The sequence below is a fragment of the Vipera berus genome (assembly GCF_964194415.1).
Source record: "Vipera berus genome assembly, chromosome: 4".
In the NCBI taxonomy this organism is placed as follows: domain Eukaryota; kingdom Metazoa; phylum Chordata; class Lepidosauria; order Squamata; family Viperidae; genus Vipera; species Vipera berus.
This window is the reverse complement of record NC_138206.1, coordinates 66,693,612-66,720,254: the sequence shown is the minus strand read 5'-3', so window position 1 is coordinate 66,720,254 and position 26,643 is coordinate 66,693,612. Positions and strand designations below refer to the sequence as shown.

The 26,643-nt window shown below is 40.0% G+C and overlaps 1 protein-coding gene across 1 annotated transcript in view; it reads left to right on the top strand.

Annotated features, from left to right (window-relative positions):
• The window catches only part of POLA1 (DNA polymerase alpha 1, catalytic subunit), a 275,468-nt gene that overhangs the window by 142,386 nt on the left and 106,439 nt on the right, over nucleotides 1-26,643 (top strand). The window contains exon 35 of the mRNA XM_081327009.1: nucleotides 25,902-26,018. Within this exon, the coding sequence (XP_081183135.1) occupies nucleotides 25,902-26,018 (117 nt within the window). The remainder of the gene's footprint in view (nucleotides 1-25,901; nucleotides 26,019-26,643) is intronic.

Genomic DNA, 26,643 nt, shown 5'->3' with positions numbered 1-26,643 from the left:
GGATGTTAGCAATTTCCCTATCAGTGACAACGTTGGTTTTTGTACAATAATTATAGCATTAGGAATAAGTAATAGTTTTCCCAACTTCTGCAAAAATAACTCAAGGTGGTAGAACTGTATACTTCATTGTTATGGAATATCCCTTGCTACAAAAAGTAGCTTCTAGGCACCAACTCCCACTCTACTCTTTGATTAGCTAAGGAAAGGTTATGAACAATACTTCTTATCTTGACTCTAAAATGACTTTTTTCATTTGATCTTATGAGGTTTTTTAGGCTAAATATTGAGCTGCATAGGTACAGGGTTGGTGAAAGGAAACGTATTATGGTGTGTGTGTGTGTGAGTGAGTGAGTGAACTCTGAGAATTTCCAAACATGGACGACTGGAATGGAAATTGAGTGTGAATAAGTAAGTTAGGATAGATAAACAAAGCAAGATTTTTTCCCCACACTTTAAAATCCTAGTTGTACCTAGTTTTAATTACAAAGTAAAACATTTTCTGTGTTTCTTTTATTCTTAACATTGGTATGTTAATAACCTATTTATCTCAAGGGCTTGAGCTATGCATTCCGAGTGGCCACTTGGTCCCATAAAAATCAGTGTCTAAATCAACTCAGCTTGGCATTTTACCTGTTTCTCTAATTTGTCACATTAGGTTATTATATTGCATTAAGTTACAGAAATAATTATCTAAACAGCCTTCTCTTTTTGTTCTTCTTTACCAAATCAAAGGCTAGGCCAATATTAACCAAATATGTTTTTCTGATCATTGTTTAGTACTTATACTGTACATACAATATTTTGTGCCTAAAATGGCAATCTCGGTGTGTAGAGGTTTCCTGTGTTTTGGCATTTAAATTTTAAATTTATTTTAGCGTGCACACTTACCTAACATTGCCAGTGCAAGAAGCAGCTTTCTGAAATGCTAAATAGTTGTGTTTAATTGTCTGCAGCAGAACAGCTGCTAATACCAGAAAAATGCCACCTCATCATTAGGCCTGTTGTGTCCAAAAAAAGTAGACAAGACTGCTGTAGCTACCCTGGCTGTTTTGGCACATGTATTCTCCTGCACTCAGTTTTTAGTGTGTAATGAAGAGCTGGAGGACAATATTCTGTAATTAAGGATTCTATTAAGATGAAAAAAAGAGCAAACGGGGTTGGTTGGTTCTCCTAGCTGCTAGCAGAAGAAAAAAAAATGTCTGGAGTGGGGGATAGTGGTAGAGCATAGTGAGGGAGAGAAGTGGGTGGAGAGACTAAGTCAGGGCTGTTTGTTGAATATACTGTTAAGGACTGTTACCATCCTAATTAATCAAGTTAGAAATTACAGCTGTAGTTGGTTTCCCCTCAATTCTTGTTATCAATTTTCTTCTCTTTTGAGACAAAGCAAATATAAATTTTGTGTTCATTTGTCATTTGTTCTTTGACTTCAGCATCTCTGAAAATAACAATGTAGCACAAAAGACCAGTATTTACCTAGTTGTAATGTGGGTTGCCATGGTGTTTTGCAAATTATTGCAATTATGTTCACCATGCGAGTCGCCCTTGGTAACTGGCGAAAAAACTGATAATCCTGTTTTGAACAAAAGGTCAAATTGCTGAATAGAAAGTCTTGATTAACTAAAAGATGTACAAAGTGGAATTATTTCCTACCATTCAGAAATAGTTCTTGATCGGGTTTGGGGGAGGGGGTGAGTAAGTACATCTGATTACTGAAGTACAAAGCATTGAAAGGATGTTGTCTTGAGCCTTTCATGTAGTCTTAATGGTGGCTTTTTTGTCAAATTTACCCATTTGCAGCATTGAAAGAGGCAGCTGCATTTAAGCTGAAGAGATGGTGCTTTTTCAAGAGTTTAGTGCATGGAAAGTTCTCAGCAGTATCTACAGCTTACTATTAGTCTGTGGTCTGCTAAAACTGATGTACTGCATTTGAGCCCATTGCTTTCAGTGCTTTTGAAACCCTTTGACTGATGATCTAATAAAGTGCTCTTACTGGACAATCTCTGATCAGATACTTGAAAAAAAAAATCACAAGTTTTTGTAGTAGAGAGAAGGGAAAAAAATAAAGAATATAGCGAACATTTGTTCTTACAGACATACGAGGACAACGTTATTTCCCTCTTAACTGGAATTAATATTGGTCTTAGATTTCTTCAAGTTTTTCAACCAGTCCTCTCTTTTCCAGTTTCAATTTACATTTCTCAAACAAAGATTTTTCGAGAGCAAATAAAATATTGTCATAGTCACCTGAAAGGTAATGGATGAAATTTGGGAGAAGCTGCGTGAAAGCAGAATGAAAGTAAAATAACCCTTCTCAATTTGGTGGGTTTACATTCTGTATCACCTAGCAACCTCTTGGCTCAGTCAGCTCACTTGTCTACCTTTAGTCTTGTTTACAGACTATTCAAACTGCCCTTCGAAACCATGAAAGATATTCAGTCTCATTAGCACCATTCTCAAAGAAAAAATAATTAAACTTAAAAGAACAAACATGGCTCAGAAATGCTTTTAAACTCTTTTTACTGGTTTTGAGATGGTCACTGCTGAGATTTTCAACATTTTCCCGTGTTATTTAACCTATCTCCTTATAAAATTATTGTCAATGTTTAGTCATTTTTAAAATATTCAATTAAATATATTTACATTATCTACTGGCAGTGTTGCCTATCTACTAACCTTTGACATCTTTTTTTACCTTCATACCACACACACACACACACACACACACACACACACACCTCGTTCTGCTGATATAAATTACCCTGATTTTCACTTGTATTTTATTAAATAGTGAAACTATTTTATGAATGCCATGGAGACTCTGGAAATTTGGCATATTGTATTCATAGTAAGCATGGAATTGTACCTGCCATGCAAATTTCATTTCCTTTTTCTTTTTTTTACAGTCTTTGTATTTTGTTAAGATTCTCCTACATGTACAATATATGGCAGGACCATAAGAGTTCTTTGTGTTTTGTTGACAGCTGATAGACAAAGCAAAATTATTCTTGAAGGAAGGTGCTATACTTAGTTGTGACCTATTACAGCCTGAGAATGTTGCTTTGAGTGGGATGAATTGAAGACTATTTTAGAGAATACCCTTGGATATAGTTCCAGAGGTTTTTATTGGGTGGATGGATGAAAAAAGAGAGATTTGTATGTGTTTGTGTATGTGTGTATACAAACTGATTTTTCCCCAAATGTAAATTTTCATATGTAGTCATTTTAAGTATATTTTCTCTGGGTGCTTGCACGGAGCCAGTTTTAACTCTTCTGGCATTGTCCTACAATAGTAAATTAAAATTGCTGGTAATTGTTGGCTTAATTTAGGCTATAAAGGCTTGTATTCCATCCTCTTATATTCTTTAGATCAGGGGTGTCAAACTGCCAGCCCACGGGCCGGATGTCTCATGGCGAAACCGTGCCCACCCCATTGCCGGCAATGGGAAAAAAGTTGTGACACGTCATGTGACATTGTGAGTTTGACACCCCTGCTTTAGATGCATTCAGATACTTAGATCTTAATTGCAGATTAAGGCAAAAGACTGAGGTATGGTTCTTGATGTGTAACAGAGCAGAGCAGACCTATTAATTTATTGTATAACAAAGTTTTAAAGGTTGGAATACAACCACTTGTATTTCTGGTACATTTGTTTAAATGAAAACATGTGTTTGCTCCGAAACATTCATAAGTATTAGCACTGTATTATTCTTTTACCATATTGATGAGAAGATAAATAAGTTCAGATAACGAATGAAGTTATAAGATTGTACATTTAAGAAATACTTTTAAAATCAATACTTATAATATTTAAAATGCTGGTATTTGTGTTCAATGTAGTTTGCATTCTGTTTCCTTGATAGCTTAGTATAACATATTTAATCAACTCCTTTTTTATTCTGTTCAGCATTGTTCTGAAATTTAACTAATTCAGATACAGCACTAACTTTACCATATTTTAATGCTTTCCCAACAGCTGTTTGCAAGGGAAAATTCTTTATGAGCTAAGAATGTCCCCTTATGGAAAAATGGCAACACTGAATCTATAGCCCATGTTCTCTTATGCCTTCTAAACACCAGGGCCTGTTTCATACTTAATTGTTCATGTATTCAAGGCAGGCCTGGTTTAATTTATGTACAACTACTCCAACCAAACAGTAAATTTCAGTTTTCTTGAATTGTGACGGTTTTATATTGTCTGTAAAACTGAGAATATCTTGATTAGCTCTTAGATCTCAATACAATTTTATATTTGCATTTTATTTCATTGAAACAAACACTGTTTATTTTGTTAACTTAGAGAATTCTTGTCAGTGACTATAATAAGGAAATAATATATTATGTCATAGAACAGGGGTCTCCAACCTTTCTGCCCAGCTACTCATGCAGCCCAGTGGCCAAGAGGCCACGGCCCAGTAGTGGGCCATGGCCATAGGTTGTGGACCTCTGTCATAGATTTTAAAATTTCAGTTGCCATATTTGCATATCTATTTTGTCTAAGGAGACAGCTATTCTACTTCATGAGCTTTGTTTTCCAAGTTTCGTACCATACTTTTATTATTTCACTTTTTTGCACAACTTTGTTAATGTCCTGCTTTATATATTAAAATGCAGGAGCTCTTGAATATGGCCAGAATAGGAACCACACATATCTCAGGGGAATTGTATTCAAGAGGGCAGGTGCCACAACAAAGTAAGCATGCTTCCTAAGTCTCAACAAGTATTTATGCTTGATTGATGTAACCCGGAGCATGCCAACTCTGTGCAGCCTTACAAATTGGTCATAAGTCATGGAAGACAGATGGTCATTTAGATAACAGGCCCTATGTCATGAAAGGCCTAATAGCATATATTCCATTGCATTTGGATATTTACTTGTAAATAGCACAGCTCACAAAACCAAGGTTTTAATGGGCCTGACAAGATATGCTCATGATTGCCCATGCCACTACATTCTGGACCAATGGTGGTTTCTGAATGCTTTTAAAAGTCATCCCCTTAATGAACACATTAAAGTATATGTATGAAATAAGCAAAGTATGTAAGATTGTCTGAAGGGGCCCGCCCCAGGTAAGTGTGCAAATGGCACATAAGATGAATTTTAGTAGGAGTTATGAGCTAAAGAAGCCCCAAAATTGTGCACAGTCCTAAAGGGGAAAGAGCAATCGCATTTGGGACTAAAGATGAAACTTCCCTGGCCTCTGAGGGTCCAAAAGCCCACAACTCTAACAAACCTTAACCTTTTCCCATCTAGTTCCCCACATCCTCCAAATATTTGGATAAGACTTTGAGGCTGATCCAGGATTGAGATATATTATCACTGCCCTCTAAAAACACTAGCTGGATTCAATCATAAAGAAAGGAAGAGAACTATATAACACTGCGCCTCCTGCTTCCAATTCTTCGGGTGGAGCAGAACGATACTAAAGTTGATGGTATCAAAAATACAGCAAGATCAAGAAGAACCAGGGCGGTTATACTACCCCTATCCTGGCTCTATTAAAGGCCATCAACAAGTGCAACCAATGTTGTCTCTATACTACAGACAGAAACCTGTTTGAAACAATCTAGAGCTGACATGTCAAACTCGCGATGTCACGTGACGTCGCGGGACATATCAGGACTATTTTGCCATTGCCGGCAATGGGGTGGGCGTGGCTTCCACATGACTCATCTGGCAGTTTGACACCCCTGATCTAGAGAATCAGATTGGTCCCTTTATTTTACATTTTCAGAGAGTTATTGACTTGATGAACAGCTAAGCAGGCAGAGTCCTGAGGAACTTTATATAACTTCTTTTCAACTTCTGTTTCATTGGATTGGAAAGGTATAAGGAATCTAGTCCTTGCTGCTTTATTAAAGGCCTTTGCCCAGATATACTAAAGAGTGTAATTATAGATAAAAGTGTTAGAATATAGAAGGACAAATTTCATTAACCTATTATGGCTTTGAGAATATGAAGAAGCACATAGATAAAGTAATTTGAATATTCATTGTTCATTTGGCCTTTCAAAAGCATTTTAATGAAGTTCCTTATTAAAAAAAACTAAACAAACTGAGCAGTCATTGGATGAAAGGAGATGTTTTATTATTTATGGGTAACTGGTTAAAATTAAAAACAGAAATGAACAATTGTCACAGTGGAAGTTTTTAAACATTAGAATGGATCTTGAACTAGGGAGACCAATGAAATGAATACATGCCCAACTTTTAGGATGTTTTTAAAGAAAGGCAAATGGCAAATTCAGTTCAGTATATGCAAATGTAAGTTAATATACATATGGATAAAAAAATCCCTTTATGTGCAATAGTCTTGTTGTAATCTGAGCTAACAGGATTTAAATACTTGGGATATGCCAAATATTTTATGAAAACATTTATTATCTGGCTTTATAAAAAGTGCAGATTTATATTGGGTACAATTAGAAAAAATAAAAAAAAAATCAGCATATTGGGATAGACCTATGTTTCCACTTTCTTTGATAATACTAGATAATATCTAGCGAAGACGAATGTTGGGAGGTTCAGGAAAATTTATTTATTTATTTATTTATTATATTTTTATACCGCCCTTCTCCCGAAGGACTCAGGGCGGTGTACAGGGTAACAAATATAAAAACAAAATACAAAAGTTAAAAAACGATTAAATATTATGCCCAAGTTTAAAACAGTAATTAAAAACATATTAAAACCCCAACCCTAACCCATCAAACCAGGTCAGATTGCTCAAATAAATAAGTTTTTAGATCGCGCCGGAAGGAGCGAAGGTCGGGGGCCATCCGGAGCTCGACCGGCAAGCGGTTCCACAGGTCTGGCGCGCCCACAGAGAACGCCCTCCCCCTGGGGGCCACCAATCGACAATGCTTATGCATATACTCCCCATGGTTAAGCTGTAATGTTTTCTACTCAGATGTTGTGATGGACACCAGCTTGGACAATGGGGACTGGATTCACTGCATCTGAGTTCACATATAACACTAACTTATAACCGATTACTGAATAAATCATATGTGACACTACTTTGACAATCCATGGTTACAAATTATGGTTTACAATCCATGGTTTACAAATTATTTTCAAAACATGCTAAACAGAAATAAGCCAATTTACAATAGTGAATGTATGACCTCAGATAGAGTGCAATGCTATTAGTAGTTACTGATTATACGGCTACAGGTACCATAGTAGTTACTGATTATAAAGCTACAGGTACCATTTCTAATTTTGGGATAATAGAAATGTTTCCATTCATTTTTCATTTGTGGTTTTTCCATAAATAATTTCTATCAATTCTGAGAATAATAATGTTAGCATGAATTTCTGACTTATAATTCAGCGTTGGGAAGAGCAACTTCATTTCCCAGACAGCCATAAATGCCTGTTCATACTACGGCAATGTGGCTTATTCAGCTAAAGTAAATGGATCAATATGATTAATAAACAAATGAGCATATGTGTACTGTATTGTCAAATAGCTATACAGCAAAGACATTGATTCTTCCCCGACCATTCTTCTATGGCTGAAAAATACTTTCCAAGTCAAAAGTGGTTAGGGACAATATTTGTTGTAGTGCATCTGAATACTTTGTTACCCATCTGGCATCTTTTCATATAGCTGGAGGTCAGGTGGCTATAAAAATTATTATAGTTATTATCTTTGTTGGTCATATGGCCATCCAGACAATGAGCCAGATTAGCCAAACTTTAGAAAATAAATGTAAGCTGTGTCCAGGTAAAGCTGTCTTTTGCAGTTGATTTGTGGTGGTTTTGTTAATGTTGATGGTATACAAGTGGTGCTCCTGTTGTTTTGAGATGGCATCGAAATGCCATCTCAAATGGCTCCTATTAGTAGTAGTACTATTTGTGCTTTCTTTTCCCACAGTCATTCTACTTCTGCTTGCATGTCTTTGTAGTTCTTAAATTTGTTATTATGGTTGGTGTCGTAGTCAGCCAAATGTTTAGACTGGATTTGGCATTTTGTAAAGGATGGTGCATAGGAGGGAGAGGTGGTGTGATAGACTCCAATGAAGTGGCAGTTTTTCAGGAAGAGGGAGCACTTTTCCAAGGAGAGGGGTGGGATAAGACACAAGACAGCCTGAATAGGAGACAGAGGAAGAGAGTTAGGATAGCCACTAGAATTTCCCAGGGTATATCCATTGGAGAATAGTAGTAAAGGTTTAATCTAGCAAGATTCTGTCTATTGGATGTAACCAGATAAAGAACTGAACTTTGGCTGGATTGTTCTGTGTTGCGCTAGGGCTGGGCCTGATACATTTTAATCTACTTATCAAATCCTTCCAAAAGACTTGAGATAGACAGATGATGTTATTTTATGATATTAAAGGTATTGTCACTAGATGGAAGCTGTGTCCAGGTAAAAGCTGTCTTTTGCAATTGATTTGTGGTGGTTTTGTTAATGTTGATGGTATACAAGTGGTGCTCCTGTTGTTTTGAGATGGCATCCAAATGCCATCTCAAATGGCTCCTATTAGTAGTAGTACTATTTGTGCTTTGCTTTCCCACAGTCATTCTACAGGTACTTCTGCTTGCATGTCTTTGTAGTTCTTAAATTTGTTATTATGGTTGGTGTCGTAGTCAGCCAAATGTTTAGACTGGATTTGGCATTTTTATCCACCTATTGAGTTCTTCCCAAGGACCTGGGATAGGCGGATATTTTTGTTTGATGATGTTAAGGGTATTGTTGGAAGATGTTATTTACTACTATGTCTGTGTACTAAATTATGTCCAATATAATTGAGAATTATTTAAAGGCAATATTGTTGAAGATGCTTGTCTTGAATAATGGGGAAAAATGCAAAAATGAAATTCTGTTTTCCTCTACAAAATCTAGCATTAGTGTAATGCCCAGATCTTTTCTAACTATAAATTTGTTGCTCTGTCCTTTGTTTTTTATTTCTTTAAAAAAAAGAATTAAAGTATATTTTGCTTAAACTCCATTTGCATGTTTGACACAATTCCAGGACAAAGTATATTTGGTGCAAAATGTATTGTAGAATTCTTTAGTCATGCAGTTACAATCAAGGAAATAAAGGATTACCTTTTCTAGTTTTCAAGATAATGCATCTTAATTAAACAGAGGTTAACAATAATGTACATTTGAAACAGGCATATGTTGAATTTGATAAAGCTGTATTTAAAGCAAATGAAGACCAGAAGCTTAATTATAAAAACAAAACAGGAGGAATAAAGAACTTCATATTTCTCAAATTGTTTTTCCAAAAATAAAACTGATCTTACTTATCTACAATGCAATTTCCAGGGATAATATCACTAGTTATTGTTATCATTATAAAAAGATATTAACAGATAATAGGTATAAATAAATGCAATTAAGAACTGAATACAGAAGTGACAAAGAATAATATTAATTATAATTGTTAGGAAGTCAAGACAAATAGCATTATTTTCTACATGAAATGAACTTGGTATCTGAAACAAAATATACTTGGGTATTTGCTTTAGCTCTGGGTAACCTAGGTTTCCTATTTGTCATGGTGTAATATGTCATGAAGATATAAGTTATGTGCAGAACTATATTTCTCTGTAATTTATGAATTATAAGGAAATTATTAATGTAACTGTTTATATTATATCTTTATGTACAGTGTTGAGATAAGGAATATAATTAATGTCTTCCATTTTAAAGAATAGTGTTAGTCAATCTGCTAGAGCATTTTCCAGATGACAAGGTCTACTCTTGCTATGAAGTATGGAAATGGACTGTAAAGATTGTTCTTTAGTACCATTTCTACTACTCTAGAATCCAGATAACCCTTTTGTTTTTAGAAAATCTATAGACAATGAGCCAGATTAGCCAAAGTTTAGAAAATAGATAGTAAAAAGTGCTATATAATGAGAGGAGAATGGAGAATGGATAGAATGGATAGAGCCTTGGTGGAGCAGTGGGCTAATGCCTCCTTAAGTAACACCAGCTGCCTGCAATTAGTGCAGGTTCGCATCCCACCAGGCTCAAGGTTGACTCAGCCTTCCATCCTTCCGAGGTAGGTAAAATGAGGACCCAAATTGTTGGGGGCAATTAAGCTGACTTTGTAATAATGCCGCTTGGGGGGTCTGTGAAAGCCCTAATAAGCAGGCATATACATAGAATGAAGGCTACTGCTAAGCTTGTAAGCTGCCCTGAGTCTTCGGAGAAGGGCGGGATATAAATGGAATTAAAATTTAAAAAAATAAAATAAAAAAAAATTTCTTGCAGTGTCTAAGGCAGGGGTGTCAAACTCACTATGTCACGTGACATGTCGCGACATATCGTGACTCTTTGCATTGCCAGCAATGGGGTGGGCGCAGCTTCGTTATGATGAAACTGGCCCACAGGCCAGCAGTTTTACACCCCTGGTCTAAGGGCTGCAAAGAGTTCTGGCAGGAGCACAATGACATCATCAAAGGAGAAAGGGAATTTTTATTCAACTTTCACACTTTTAGGGTGGGAAGTTAGTAAGTTAAAGACTATTGGGGGTTATTTGTATAAGAGTCGCGTTGTGGTGAGATGGGCAGAAAACAAACTTAATAAATTAAATAAATGAATAAAATTATTAATTACAGTACTGTCACAAATTTTGTTTTAGTTTTCAGCTAAATTTTAGTGCCATGAATTAAGGGGTTGCAAAACAGTTCCCTTTATATGTTTGATCTTGCCCAATTAATGATGTTAGATAAGTGCTGTGTCAGTTTTCTGGGGTTCTCTGGAATCAAAATATCATTTTCTGATTTTGGGAGATAAATGTATGCATTTGAGATATGAATGGATTTATCATTATTAACTTGATCAACCTAATCCAAAGTTATAGTAAATTTATTATGTGTAGGGAGAAGATACCGGATGCCTTGAAGCAGACAATAGTACAGTTGCTCACAAAAATTTAGGTGTCCCTGATTCTATTGTATGTTTCAGTGAACTTTGCATGAAACAAGAGGTAGCCAACTTCTTTTAGCAAATTTGAGTGTACTGCACTTCTTTAAAGACTCCACTTAAGAAAACTAAATATGGCAAATACAAAAGCAATATCCCTTTGGGAGAAACAACAGCTTCCATAACTACTTTCTTTTATTTATTTATTTTTATGGACAGGGTGTTTCTATTCTTGCTTTTGAAATTTTTCCTACTCTTTCTTGCAATTCTTTTTAGCTCACAAATATTCTTCAATCTCTTTAGTTATCATACATGTTTGATCTCTCCACAGATTTTCAATAATCAAGTCTTAGAACTGTGAACTAATCATTCCTAAACCTATAGCTTTCTTTCTTGAAAGTACTTTATGATTTATTTGGATGTATGTTAAGTCATCTTGTTGAAATATCTAATCTCTTTTTGGTTTCAATTTCCTAATTAACCAGGATATACTGTATACATTGTGATCTTCTGGACCCAGAGGGTCTTAACAATGAAAAACTAGTCACTAATAAGATATGAGGCCTAGACATTATGTTATTTGGAAAGCCAGCTATTCTAAGGCAAGGATTAGAATTTATGTAATGCAATTATCATTCCACTATGGGTCATAAAGAAAATATATATTTAGCTTTTATCTATATGAAAAGATTTGAACTGAAATTTCTATTGACCTCAGTTTGCCACTTATCAGAGAAGCCTTTAAATATATTTAAAGTCATCTTTAGCAAATTGGAGATAGTGACCTGCTTCAAAATGTATCTTTTTAGATTGACTAAGATGAAATATGTGAATAAATGTCTGTTGTTAACTAATTATCAGTAACACAGAATATCTGCAGAAATAAAAATATGTTATTGACTTTTCACATAAGAATAGCTTCATCTACTATTTATATTTTGCTTTTATATAGAATTAGCAATGTAGTTACTACTATAAATAACAAAAATAGGTAACTTATTTTTTTAAAAACTCGCCCTTGTTATTTTGGAATATTGTGGTAAAATAACCAAAGGTCAGGCATTATGGGTTAATATGTGGAAGTAATAGATTGCCTGTCTTTACTACAGAACACTGTGCTGTCGCCAATTAACTTCAGAAATCTTGTAATTTTTAATAATAGGATAGCAGAGAGTTGCTAGGAATTTAATTATTACAAGTAAAAGCATTCAGCAATAGAGAAGTAAAATGTTTGAGAGGAATTTTGGAAAAATAATGAAGAAAGGCTGTTCAAAGATAGCAAATAGACACAGAACACATGTGTGAATGAGAGATTGCCACTAGTTGAAGATATTTAAAGTTACCTTAACATATGGTTCTGTAAGGACCTACCTCAGCTAAGCCACCCAAGAAGGCAGAACTCTTGAAACAAGCATTGTCTCAAAAGGAAACTTTTATTAGGGGCTAGTGACAGCAGGGAATGAAGGTGAGATCTGAGATAAAAACCCATAAAGCGATATATTAAAAGTAGCATTCAGTACTCCTCCCCCAGTGTCACAGTGTTCATTTGAATCCCAGCCAAGCCACACTGGTCTTTTTGGCGGGCTCTTCAATTTCTCTCTCACTTTTGATTTCTTCTGGCTCCAAGCACAAACCATCTCTCAGATAAGGGTGAGACATTCCATCCTCTGGGGGAGGGGCAACAAGGCAACAAAGCAGACAGTGCAAAGCATCCCCAAAGGCTCTCCCCTCCCAACAGAATGGCAGGCGACAGAAAGCTACAAAGCTAAAATAACTCAGGATACATTACTTTGGGGCCTGACATATGGATCCCCTAGAAAAATGGGAAATCCACCTGTAAAACAAAAAGGGAAAGGGAGGAAAACAAATAAAACAGTCATATCAGTCAGGCTGGTCAGGATAATTTGCATGATGCTTTTTATACACCCATTCGTTTTGCGCAGAAGGAAAGTTTTCCCAAGCTACTAAGTATTGGGTGGAACCATGGTGCTTTTGAGAATTGAGAATTTCACGTATTTTGAAATGTTCTCTTTCCACCCACACAGGGACAGGAGGGGCTGGAGGCCTAAGGGTAGATGTAATCTCATGTTTAAGTAAACTACAATGAAAGACAGGATGGATTTGTCTGAGGCTCTTAAGGAGCTTTAGTTCCACTGTCACTGGATTAATAATGTGCTTAATTAGGAAAAGGTTCTATAAATTTAGGCCCCAACATCTTAGAGGGTTGCAAGGATTGTAAGTATTTTGTAGACAGATAAACTATCTCCAATCCTAAAAGATGTTTGCGCTATCCTATTTTTATCAGCTTGGGCTTTATAGGGATTTCTGGCCTCATCTAGTGCTTTACGTACTACTAGCCAGGTGTTTTGTAATTGTTTGATCCATTCTTGCAAAGAGGGGATTTCAGGTTCTTTGGAGGGTAACTCTGGAATGGGGACAAAAATCTGCCCATTGGCAACCTGGAAAGGGGTATAACCAGTGCTCAAATGCACATCATTATTATACACCACTTCTGCAGAAGGCAACAGACCAGTCCAATTATCTTGCTGATAGTTTATAAAGCATCTAAGATATTGTTCTAGAACTGAGTTCAGTCGTTCTGTCCCGCCATTTGTTTCAGGATGATGACTAGATGAAAGTCCTTGACTAGAACCCAAAAGATCTAGAAAAGCTCTCCAGAACTTAGAAGTGAATTGGAGCCTCCTGTCTGATGGGCCCCATGGAAGCGATAGATATGTTGCACAGTTTAGCTAGCATTTTGGCTGTTGGGATTTTGGGGCAAGGGATGAAATGGGCTTGTCTAGAGAACAGGTCCGTAACCACACAAATAACTGTATTTCCAGAGCTTTCAGGGACCTCTACAATAAAATCCATAGAGATCTGTCTCCAGGGTGCTGAAGGGCTTGCCCACTGGCTGTAAAAGTCCCGGCATCTTCCCTTGCCGTTGCTTAGCTGCAGCACATGTGGTGCAGCTCGCCACATAGTTCTCTATGTCCTTTTTCAAAGAAGGCCACCAAAATTTCCTTTTTAGTAGATGTAGAGTTTTAACAAATCCAAAATGTCCCGGAGTCTTAGAATCATGCCCAGCTTGCATTATTCTCAGTCTTAAGCTTGCTGGCATGTATAGTTTCTTTCCAACCCAGGCCAGGTCATCTTTGATTAAGCATAAATTCTTATGATTCTGAAACTATTCATCAGTCTCTAGTGCTTTTTTTGATATCCTGGCGCACTATTCAGTCTATTGGCTTCGTGGTTTTGCTCTGTGCGTCAGTAGTGACAGGTGCTGCAAATTGTTTAGGAGGCATAAATTGCTCAATTACTTCCGATTTAACACTGTTATATTGCGACACTCTAGATAAAGCATCTGCTAAGAAGTTCCTCCCCCCAGGAAGGTAATGGATTGTAAAGTTAAATCGGTGGAAATGTTGGGACCATGGTGCTTATTTAGAGGACAATTTTCTAGGAGTTTTCATTGCTTCCAGGTTCTTATGATCAGTCCATACTGTTTGTTGGATCCGTGCCCCTCCTGGCTAGCTTATGCGGCTCGGGAGGGAACACGAGGCTGGTTCCATGCAGTAATAACTGCTTCTTTGAAGGAGGGTGTCTTCCCTGCCGCCCTGAAGGAGGCGGTGGTGAGACCCCTCCTCAAGAAGCCTGCTTTGGACCCGGCTGTTTTAAACAACTATCGTCCAGTCTCCAACCTTCGCTTTCTGGCGAAGGTTGTTGAGAGTGTGGTGGCGCATCAGCTCCCTATGTTCCTGGAGGAAACTGATTATCTGGACCCGTACCAATCGGGCTTCAGGCCCGGACACAGCACGGAGACGGCATTGGTCGCACTGGTGAATGATCTCTGGAGGGCTAGGGACAGGGGCTGCTCCTCTGTCCTGGTCCTATTAGATCTCTCAGCGGCTTTTGATACCATCGACCATGGTATCCTGCTGCGACGTCTCAGGGGGTTGGGAGTGGGAGGCACCGTTTTACGGTGGTTCTCCTCCTACCTCCAGGGCCGCTCGCAGTCGGTGTTGACAGGAGGGCAGAGATCCGCCCCGAGGTCTCTCGTTGTGGAGTTCCTCAGGGGTCGGTTCTCTCGCCTCTCCTGTTCAACATCTACATGAAGCCGCTGGGTGAGATCATTCGTGGTTTTGGGGTGGGGTATCACCAGTACGCTGATGATACCCAACTTTTTCTTTCCACCCCAAACCAACCCAGTGATGCCCTCTCCGTGATGTCCCGGTGCCTGGAGGCGGTTCAGGTCTGGATGGGGAGAAACAGGCTTCGTCTCAATCCCGCCAAGACTGAGTGGCTCTGCATATTGGCGTCTCGGGTTAACCATGTTATTCCACCTCTAACGATGGGGGGTGAGGTGTTGCCCCCCGTTGATAGGGCTCGCAACTTAGGCGTCCTCCTGGATTCACGGCTCAATTTTGAAGATCATATAGGAGCCGTGACCAGGGGGGCTTTTGCACAGGTTCGCCTGGTGCGCCAGTTGCGTCCCTATTTGGACCGAGACGCCCTACGCACAGTCACTCATGCGCTTGTGACCTCCCGTTTGGACTACTGTAACGCTCTCTACATGGGGCTGCCCTTGAAGACCACTCGGAGGCTTCAACTGGTGCAGAATGCGGCCGCGCGAGTTGTAATGGGGGTTTCCCGATACTCCCATGTAACACCTCTACTCCGCGAGCTGCATTGGCTTCCGGTTGCCCTCCGGGTGAAATTCAAGGTGCTGGTTATCACCTATAAAGCCCTACATGGCCTGGGTCCGGGTTATTTGAGGGAACACCTGCTGCCGGCATCAAACGCCCTTCGCCCAGTGCGCTCCCACAGGGAGGGTCTGCTCAGGGTTCCGCCGGTGAGAGATTGCCGGCGGGTGACACCCAGGGATAGGGCCTTCTCTGTGGGAGCGCCTGCCCTCTGGAACCAGCTGCCGGTGGAGCTGAGGACTGCCCCCGACCTCCGATCATTCCGCCGGGGCCTGAAGACCTGGCTCTTCGAGCTCTCGGGCCCAGACTGAGGAGGAATTTTTAATTTGGGGTTCTTTTTTAACTGACTACAGGGTTAATTTAATTTTTTTTAATTTGGTTCTTAATTTTTGTATTTTGGATTTTTAATTCCCTGTAAACCGCCCTGAGTCCTCAGGGAATAGGGCGGTATATAAATACAATTAAATAAATAAATAAATAAATACTTGGAACGGTATTTTGCTCCCCTCTAGGAAATGTCTCCAGGTTAGAAGGGCCCATCACACAGCATAAGCTTCCTTCTCCCAGGTTGCCCACCGGTGCTCAGTTTCAGAGAGTTTTTTAGAAGTATAATCCCAAGGTTGCAGCTGGCCTTCCTTGTTCCTTTGAAGTAAGACTGCTCCTATGGCCACATCACTAGTGTTGGCCTGAATGACAAAAGCTTTCTCTGGGTCTAGGTGCTTTAAAACCGGCTCCATAGAGAAAAGTCCCTTTAAGAGCCTTGGTGGAGCAGTGGGCTAATGCCTCCTTAAGTAACACCAGCTGCCTGCAATTAGTGCAGGTTTGCATCCCACCAGGCTCAAGGTTGACTCAGCCTTCCATCCTTCGAGGTAGGTAAAATGAGGACCCAGATTGTTGGGGGCAATAAGCTGACTTTGTAATAATGCCGCTTGGGGGGGGGCAAAAGCCCTAATAAGCAGGCATATACATAGAATGAAGGCTATTGCTAAGCACATTGATTTGTGCTTTAAATTGTAAGCCGCCCTGAGTCTTCGGAGAAGGGCGGGATATAAATGGGATTAAAAAAAACAAAAAACAACTTCTCGAATGCGGCTTCTCAAATTCCCCTGTCCATTTCAGTGGCTGGCTGGGTTTTGGTTTGTCTGCTCCCTTAGTCTTTAATAGATTTGTGATGGGGAGTGCGATTTGCACAAATGCAGGGATGAACTGCTAGTAAAAATTGGCGAAACCTAAAAACTTTGCAGCTGCTTTCTAGTACAAGGAGGAGCCCACTCTAGCACAGCTCGTACTTTCTCTGTGTCCATTTCGGGCCCCCTTACTGGAAATGCGGTAACCCAAATATAAATAGTCAATACGATCCTGTGGAATTCACATTTAGAGAGTTTGGCATATAGCTTAGTAGAGTGCAATTTATTCAGTACTGCTCTAATTTAACATGTTCTGCCTTGATGTCATCAAGGTAAACTAAAACCCCTTTGTAGAGGTGCTGATGCAGAACTTCATTTATTAATTGCATAAACACAGCAGGGGCCCTTGAAGTCCAAAAGGTAGCACCTTAAATTGGAAACAATCCATGGGACAATTAAACGCAGCCTTCCATTCATCCCCCTCCCTTATTCTTATATGGTAATTTTCCTTTTGTCAGGTGTGCAAACATGTCCTTCATGAGAGGGAGGGGGTACAGGTTCTCCACGCATAAATCGTTCAGGCCTCTACAATCTACGCAGAGACGAAGCGACCCATCCTTCTTTTCTCTGAATAGCATGGGGGCTGCTGCCCGGGGTTTTGCAGGCTGGATGAAACCCCGTGCTAAGTTCTTTTCAATTAACTTATAAAGTTCATTAAGTTCTCATGGCGTCATGGAGTACATCTTTGGTTTGGGAAGCTTCGCCTCTGGGATAATTTCAATGGCACAGTCTGTGGGTTGATGGGGTGGAAGCTCATCCGACTTCTGTTCACTGAACACTTTGGCCAGGTCTCGGTATTCCGTTGGGAGCTCTGCAGTTCCTGTTCCGTGAGGGTGGAAGCTAATTCGTGATGTAGTCCATGCCTCCCGCCTTTTCTTTTGGATAGGGAAGGGGCTCCTTCCTTCAGGAATTTCAAACGCCCCTTTCTCCAATCCACTATGAGGTTCCATTTCTTTAGCCACGCCAAGCCTAATACTAATGGCCAATCCATGCTAGGAACCACAACAAATGCTAAAGTTTCTGAGTGGTCTCCCATGGTGATGTACAAGGGTAATGGGGTCAATTGGGCCACTTACAAAGTGGTCGTTCTCATAGTCACTCTTGGCTGCCTCGGAGTTATCATTTGCAGGAGCCGAAACTCAACCCTCAGGCTTCCAAGCTCAGGGGAGTTCCACAGTCTCCTCAAACGCCATTGCCAGCTCTTTCAGGCATGGTGTAGCTTTCGTAGGTCTGCTGGTGGGTTGCCGGTCCCCTCTTTACTGGTCTGCCAGGATGAAATCTCCAGTGCACCCTCGTCCATATTGCTGGTAGGAAGGGGCATGTCAGTTGCGACCCACCTCAGTAGGGCAGCTGCCTCTCCGGGCTGGACACTGTGCAGATCTTGCCTTATGTAAGGACCTACCTCAGCTAAACCACCCAAGAAAGCAGAACTCTTGAAACAAGCATTGCCTCAAAAGGAAACTTTTATTAGGGGCTAGTGACAGCAGGGAATCAAGGTGAGATCTGAGAGGAAAACCCACAAAGCGATAAGTGGCATTCAGTACTCCTCCCCCAGTGTCCCAGCGTTCATTTGAATCCCAGCCAATCCACAGGTGGCATCGTATTTTGGTAACTGGTCTTTTTGGCGGGCTCTTCAAGGTCTCTCTCACTTTCAATTTCTTCTGGCTCCAAGCACAAACTGTCTCTCAGATAAGGGTAAGAGGGGGAAGGGCAACAAGGCAACAAAGCAGACAGTGCAAAGCATCCCCAAAGGCTTCCCCTTCCCAACAGAATGGCAGGCAACAAAGAAAGCTACAAAGCTAAAATAACTGAGGATACATTACTTTGGGGCCTGACAGCCTCTGTCTTCTTTGATATCCCAAATAGCTAAATAGTTCCCACAAAGAAAATAGAATTTGCTTTTGCAGTTGAATTTGACCATCTTGTCCCTCTATTTTTTTTCCTGCCTCTCATCAAACTAAAGGAATTAAATTCAAGTAAATATTCAGGTTGCAGGATGAGAATTTTCATTTGGCTGGCTTTCTTTTTTGGAAGAAAGCTTCCAAAAATTAATAAATATATTTATGCTATGTAATTCTATTTTCTTATAAATATTTTAAACTGGACTACAGAACATGTCATTTTTAAAGATTCATATAGTTATGTAGAATTGACTAGCCTAATGTAATATTATATGTTCTTAGGTTTTTTATTTGTTTTTGCAAATAGTAAGGGGCTAGAACTGTATTACAGTTGATTTGCAGAGGAGGAGGAAGAGGAAGATGCTGCCCTAATATTTCATAGCTCAGAGAGGCATTTTATAGGGACATATATAGGAGAGATGCTTCTCTATTCTGGAAGCCCAAATTTGAGATTCTAATCGCATGGAAGGCAAGCTGGAGTTATATCTGCCTTTCAGTGCTAGATGTCAATCTGACTTTTTACTCTCACATTCTGATTTAATATTCATAGCCAGACCGTGCCTTTTCTTCCTCAAGTGCCTTTTTGTCAGTGTTACTGTGATTGTTATGATGTGTTTTAAACTATATAATTTACCTGGATTTACTAAATTATTTTATAGATTATAACCTGCCACAAAGCTTGCGTGGTAAGCTATAGTGGTGGACTATAAATATTTCAAATAAATAAAATAATGATATTTTTCCTCTTTATCTGCTGCACATATAGCCAAAGGGGTAAATCACATTGAGAAAAACCAAGAATTAGTAGTCAGCAACACTTCTGTTTAGAAAAAAATATTCAAATAATAAAAAATAATAAAGGTGATTCATGGAGAAATGGAGCATAAAATGGGGCAAAATTTACTTAACAAATATCTTGCTTAGCAATAGAAATTTTGGACTCAATTTTGGTTGTAAGTCGAGGACTACCTACACTAAATTTGCTAACTTAAATTAATAACAATTGGAATTATTTGACATCTGGATGGATACCCACTCTCTATCCCTATATTAGACACTAATGGGATGAAGATGACATACTTTTAAAAGGAGTTGCACTCCTAAAATATCAGACTTATAGCTGAAAGCTGTATTACCTAGAAACTGATGGTCAGCCTTACCAGATAGACTAGGCAGGAAAGGCCAGATAAATTAATTCTACTTTATTGTAAAGCTACATTAACAGAAACTTCCAAGTCTGTAAGAACAATTTTCTCGCTGTCACCTTTGCATCCCAATAATTTAGGGAGCATCCCTCCAGAGCCTCTTGCTGTGCAGCTGTGGGCTATGCTCCCTCTTATCTGACTGTTCTCCAGCAGCATCTTTTTGCCTGGCTTCCCAAAGTCATTCCCACATACCATTATACTGATTTAACACCAATTAATAGTTTAAAACTAGCAGAAAAGGCATGGTTTTGGATAACTACATTTTGGTTCTCTCAAAAATAGACTCAAGAGCAGTATGCTGTAAACAGATCTATTAATGAAAACTATCTGGAAGTTGCACTTAATAGGCTATTAGCAGGGATCATTCATGGAAACATTTCTCATCGTGGTTAAAGACCATCATTGGTTTCTGCTTCATTTCTGGCATAATTCAAATTGTTTACCTTTAAATACCCTGCATAGCATGGGATTCTGATGTTTTCTCCTCAATCTTCCCACATATTGTGATATTCCTTAGACCATTTAGTCTAAATCTGATGGCTTTGGGGGGCAAATTGTTCTTGCTATGATGTTTCACTTATTCTGGAAAAGATCTTTTTGTGCAGCTACTCGACTTATGAACAAAATTGAGTCTGGAATTATGGTAGTTAAATCATTGCTATCATAAGTCAAGACATTATGTGATTGAACACAACTTTTTGGCATTTTTTGCAGCGGTTGTTAAGTGAACACCTTGGTTAAGCAAATACAATAATTATTAAGTAAATGCCGTGGTTGTCAAGCAAACCCATTTTACCCATATTTTGCCAGAAACAGAAGCAAACACTGGAAACTGGCAAAACATGTCAAAAAGTCACTTCGGGACAGTGCAAATGGCTGTAAAGGTGAGCCAGTTGCCAAGCACTCAAAAGGCCATCAGGTGATCCTGGTCTCTGTGTGTGTGTGTGTGTGTGTGTGTGTGTGTGTGTGTGTGTGTGGCCTTTGTAACTTCAAAATCAGGTTGTAAGTAGCTTTTGGGAGGGCATGTTGTAACTTCAAATTGTCGCTAAGTAACCAGTCGTAAGTTGAGGATTACCTGTAATTTTTAGCCTCTCCTCTCCCAGTCACCTGCTGGGATTGTTAGGATTGTATTTTATTATGTTTAATGCTATTGTGATTGTTAACCTTTCTGCAAATTATTAATTAAAGGGTTATATAAAAATAAACGTATTTTTTTATTTATTGGTATCCCACCTTCATTATTTTTTTTTACAAATAGCTCAAGGCAGCAAATATATCATCAAAACTTCCTCCTCCTACTTTGCCCACAACAACCCTGTAGATGGGTTGGGCTGAGAGAGAGTGATTTCCCATAGTCACTCACGGGGCATTCATGTCTAAGGTGGGAATTCAAATCTCCACTTTCTAGTCTAGCCACTTAAACACTAGATCAAACTAGCTCTAAAATAAATATGTAAATAAAATAAATACAATTTCTGTTCCTTTCTGTACCTTAAATAATAAACACACATCTAACTGAGTTTTCTTGAGACAGTCATTAACCTTCAGCCTTGGGAAAGAAGAGAAAGTATTATTTATTTTATTTATTTTATTTTAATCCCATTTATATCCCACCCTTCTCCGAAGACTCAGGGCGGCTTACAAGCTTAGCAGTAGCCTTCATTCTATGTATATGCCTGCTTATTAGGGCTTTTGCCCCCCCCCCCAAGCGGCATTATTGCCCCCAACAATCTGGGTCCTCATTTTACCTACCTCGGAAGGATGGAAGGCTGAGTCAACCTTGAGCCTGGTGGGACGCGAACCTGCACTAATTGTATGTTGTATGTTGTCTTGAGTTCCTAGGGGAAAAGCGTAATCTAAAACTATATAAGAGCAACAAGTGTAACCATGACAATGTAACTGTGAAAATGAGAATATTTTGCTACCTTATATATAAGTGTTAGTGGTTTTTGCATAGTTATGTTTGAAGACATTTGTTAAAACAGATTCACACCACCAAATTTTAGTAGGTCATGATAACGCATTTCACATTTTACATTTAGTCCTTTGAAAGAACTTGGTTCCCTGGGTGGGATATACTTCCTGAGTTTCAAATGTCTTAGTATTTCATAGATTAAAATTATGTAGTATACAAATACCATTAGCTAATTCTTACTTTCATTAAGTTTTGTTTTGATAAAACTAGTATTTTCCAAGTTGGATTAATAATGGATTAATAATGGATTAAAAATTTCTAATCTGCTTTAAAAGTATCCCTGATGAATCACGTGGTATGGAAGACTTTAAAATAGCTAGCAGTACCTAGTTACAATAGGTTCATGTACTTTTTATTTCATTTAATAAATATCTCTCCCTCCTCTAGGTATAAGGAGACGACTGTACTTGTTACTTCAGAACTGTTTCTTTATCTGCAAATTCCATGGTTTAATTGATCAAAATTTGTTACGTTTTTTTAAGTCAGACAACAGGTCTTTAAAAACTAGCCATTCATATGTGTAAATGTAAGTTTAGATTTATTAGCTTGTGTGGCACTAAAACAGAACATTACTTAGTTTCATACTTCTTTTCCAGTGCATTCACTGATGCATAAGCATGCCTGCTTAGTTCATTCTCCCATACTGATGCATACTCAGTCTTTGTTCAACCTATTGGAAGCAAAGCTACCTGATTGTTCTCTACCTGCTTAAGCCCTTTCTTTCCTGAAAGATTGTGCTCTGCTGGGTGGGATATTTTGGAACAACATAAGAAGTGGAAATTGCAAATCCATATTTTCCAGAGAAATCCCTCTATTGGTTCAAAAGCCACACATAAATAGATCTTCTCATGTGCAGAAAGACTGGATCTAACCAATATATCATCTTTCAATATATAATCCTACCTTATACCAATTGATCAAGTAGACTCCAGTTCATGAGAATTTATTGCATAATAAGTTCAATAATTGTTGAGGTATTGTTAGGCATTCAACTAGAATAGTGCAGGGCTTTTTAACCTTTTCACCGATTGTACCACTTTTAGAATATGGCAACCTTCAAATGCCACACAAGGTGTCAAAAACTTGACCAAAAAAAAGGGAAAAAATGATAAAGTACAGGTAGTCCTTGACTTAGAACAGTTTGTTTAGTGATTGTTCAAAGTTACAACGGCACTGAAAAAAGTGACTTATGACCATTTTTCACACTTATGACCATTGTAGCATCCCCAGGGTCATGTGATTTACATTCAGATACTTGGCAACCGATTCGTATTTATGATGGTCACATTGTTCCAGAGTCATGTGATCGCCTTTTGCAACCTTCTGACAAGCAAAGTTAGTGGGGAAACCAGATTCACTTAATCTCTCTCCCCCTCTCTCTCCCTCTTTATCTCCCTCCCTCTCTCTTTCTTTCTTTCTCCCTCTATTTCTCCCTCCCTCTCCCTCTTTATTTCTCTTTCTCTCTCTCCCTCTCTCTATTTCTCTCTCTCTCCCTCTCTCTATTTCTCTCCCTCCCTCTTTCTTTCTTTCTCTCTCCCTCTCTTTCTCTCCTTCTCTCCCTCTATTTCTTTTTCTTTCTCCTTCTCTCTCCCTCCCTCTTTCTTCTCCTCTCTCTCTCCCTCTATATTTTTCTCCCTCCCTCCCTCTCCCCCTCCCTCTTTCTCCTCTCTCTTTCTCTCCTTTCTCTCCCTCCCTCCCTCTCTCCCATTGTCCCTTCTTTCCTTCCTTCTCTCTTTGTCCCTTCCTTCTTCCCTCCCTCCCTCTCATTGTTCCTTCCTTCCTTCCTTCCTTCCTTCCTTCCTTCCTTCCTTCCTTCCTTCCTTCCTTCCTTCCTTCCTTCCTTCCTTCCTTCCTTCCTTCCTTCCTTCTCCATTTTTACCAAGAAACCTGATGCCCACTTAACTATAACACTTCTATCATAATCCAAGCAATCACACCCCTCAAATCAATTTACAGACATAAATTGAGGAAAATTAATACTCGGTATAGCCCAAACTGTCCGGTTAAGAAATCAACATGAGCTCATCATTGCTTCCTAACTTCAACTCCCAGAATTCCTCACTCAGGCACGCTGGACTGGGGATCGGTTTGGAGGAGGGGAGGGGAAGGGAGCAGCTGAGGGCTGCCCGTGTGATCTTGAAGCAGCTACTTTTGGAAGTACCTGGCAGAGCGGGCGATGGGAGAGGAGCAGGCCGATTGCCTTACCGGTACCTGGGACTCTGACGCACCTTCCTGGCCATGTGTGCAGGGCCAATCAGGAGCCCTGCTAGGGGGCAAGCCGGCATGAAGAGAGAGAGAGAAGGGAAGCGCAAGTGCCTCTCTGTCTCTCTCTGTCTTTACAAATGGTGGAGGATTGGAAGCTGTAGTTGAAGGCTGAAACTCCTTCAGCTGTAACTGCTCGCACGTGTTTGTGTGTGTGTGTGAGCAGGGATCAATGCTGCTTTCCAGGTGATAAGTGTTTCTTCAGGGCTCAGCAGACATGTCAGGATCAGTGCCGCTTTCCAGGTGATTGGTGTTTATTCAGGGCTCAGCAGAAGGACCAGGATCAGCGCCAAGCTCCAGCTGGAGCCTGGCACTGATTCTGGCGCTTCCGCTGAGCCCTGACAGCCCCGAAGAAGCATCGATCAGCTGCAAAGCGGCACTGATCCCAGTGCTTCCGCTGAGGCCTGGCAGCCCTGAAGATGCGCCGATCAGCTGGCAACTCTGTACGGCTGGCCCCGACCTCCACCAACGGGCTTCAGTCCACAGAGAGCTCCTGGTGGGTTGGGGCCGGCCGTACGGGAGCTGTGGACTGGAGCCCATTGGCGGAGGTCGGGGCCAGCTGTATGGAGTTGCCAGCTGATTGGCGGCCCAGGATGCGACCTCCTGGGTGCATGCAATCGTCCCCATGCACTGGCCTTGCTGTGTCGACCCGCTGGGAGCTCTCCATGGACTGGAGCCCATCGGCGGAGGTCGGGCCCAGCTGTACGGAGTCACCAACAATGGGGGGGAGGGAGTCAGGTGGGAGCATTTTTCCCTCCACAGCTGCATTCTGATGGCTTCGCCTGGTGCGCATCAGCAAAACAAATGGCCTCGATTCCCACCTGCTGCCACGGGATGATTCCTCGGGGAGGCCGCGCGCCATCTGTCCGCTTTGCTTTCCCCTCCGTAAAGCCAGGCACCTTGGGAAGAGGAGAGGGGGAAAAGTCTCGAGCCCCGGGAGGCGCCGTGACGAGTATTGCAAGCTTGCAGGGGGGGAGAGGAAAAGAAGATGGAAGACTGTAACAGAGAGAGAGAGAGAGAAGGGGGAAAGGAGGGGGCAGTTGTGAGGTTGGCGCTCAGGGCCATGACGCGAGCGGTCTCAAACACCTACCTGCTGAGGGAGTGGATGGTTCTGTCCCCTTCAGGCTCACGCTTACTTGTGAAGTAAGAAGGGGGAAAGGACGACACGGATCCCCCACGAGAAGAAGTCAATCCGGTTACTGCACAATGAGTCTCTGGGGAGGGCGGGGCCTCGCTCTGCGCCTGCAATGTTTGCGCGCCCTCAGTAGGGTTCCTGCAGGCCGCCGCCATGCACCATGTTTTCCGGCAGCAAGTGAGCTGAGAAGGAGCGGAGCGGGGGGAGGCGGAGGGGGAGGAAGGCGACACCACGTACCACCAGCCAGGTGCTCGCGTATCACCAGTGGTACACGTACCACCGGTTGAAAAGCTCTGGAATAGTGTACGCACTCTTCTGATACCTACCATATGCCAAAAAGCATGGACAAAAAGTTTATTGAAAGTTATAGAATAATTACAGACAGAGAAATGGACTTGATTGATAACATCTGTGTAAGACTATGTAATACAAATATTTTTACATAGTCCATATTACATACATTCAGGTTTAGGTGTATAAAATGTAAACAAATGCTATTATTTATAACATGCATTCTGGTAACAGGTTTTTGCTTCTGTTATATAGTATAAACTCAGAAACTGGGAATAAAGTATGTTGCTGTAAAACTGCCATCTTAATAGTTTGAAAAATACATTTCTAAGTATTTTTACCATTTCCCTGTTTAGAGTTGGCTGAGATGTGAAGAACAGACATGCCAGTATCGTACCCGTCGACTTCCTCTCCGTTTTTCCCGGAATGGACCTCTGTGTCCAGTCTGTAAGAAAGCTGTTGTTAAACGAGAGGTAAGAATGAAATCCAACTAGTGAACTATTCCTTTCTACTTTTGAAAGCTGTGGATGATAGCTGTGCTCAGTCATTCATAGAAAAAACAATTCCTTTCCTATTAAGTGAAACTGTGGGGAAGAAAGAGATACAGAAGAAGAAAATGTCTATTTAGGCTACAACAAGAAGATGAAAAGAAACTAGTGAGCTCCATGTACTTTCCCAATACAGTTGGAGATTGAGACACTCTAAGCGATGCTTCAGCTTAAATCATATAGTTTGCTTTTCAGTGTTTTCTAATGCCACTTGGAATCAGCTACCCATAACAGATTTTTTTTTGGTTCTGTGCTAACTTTACTCTTCGCAGATCTCCAGTTTGAACAAATCATTTTTAAAATATTTATATTATTGTGTAGAATATGCTCAGAATTCTTACACAAAAACGTTCTTCTGATATATTTTTAAAGCTAAAGGCTTTAAATTAAATTCATGGTAATATGAAATATTGTAATCATGTAAAGTTTTAGAGAAAAAAGGAAGCTTCCAAGTACTGTGATTGTCCATTTAGACTTGACTGTGAATGTTAATATATAATATGTGTAAAGAGGCAAATGCATTTAGATGCCGTTATAACTGTGGATGACG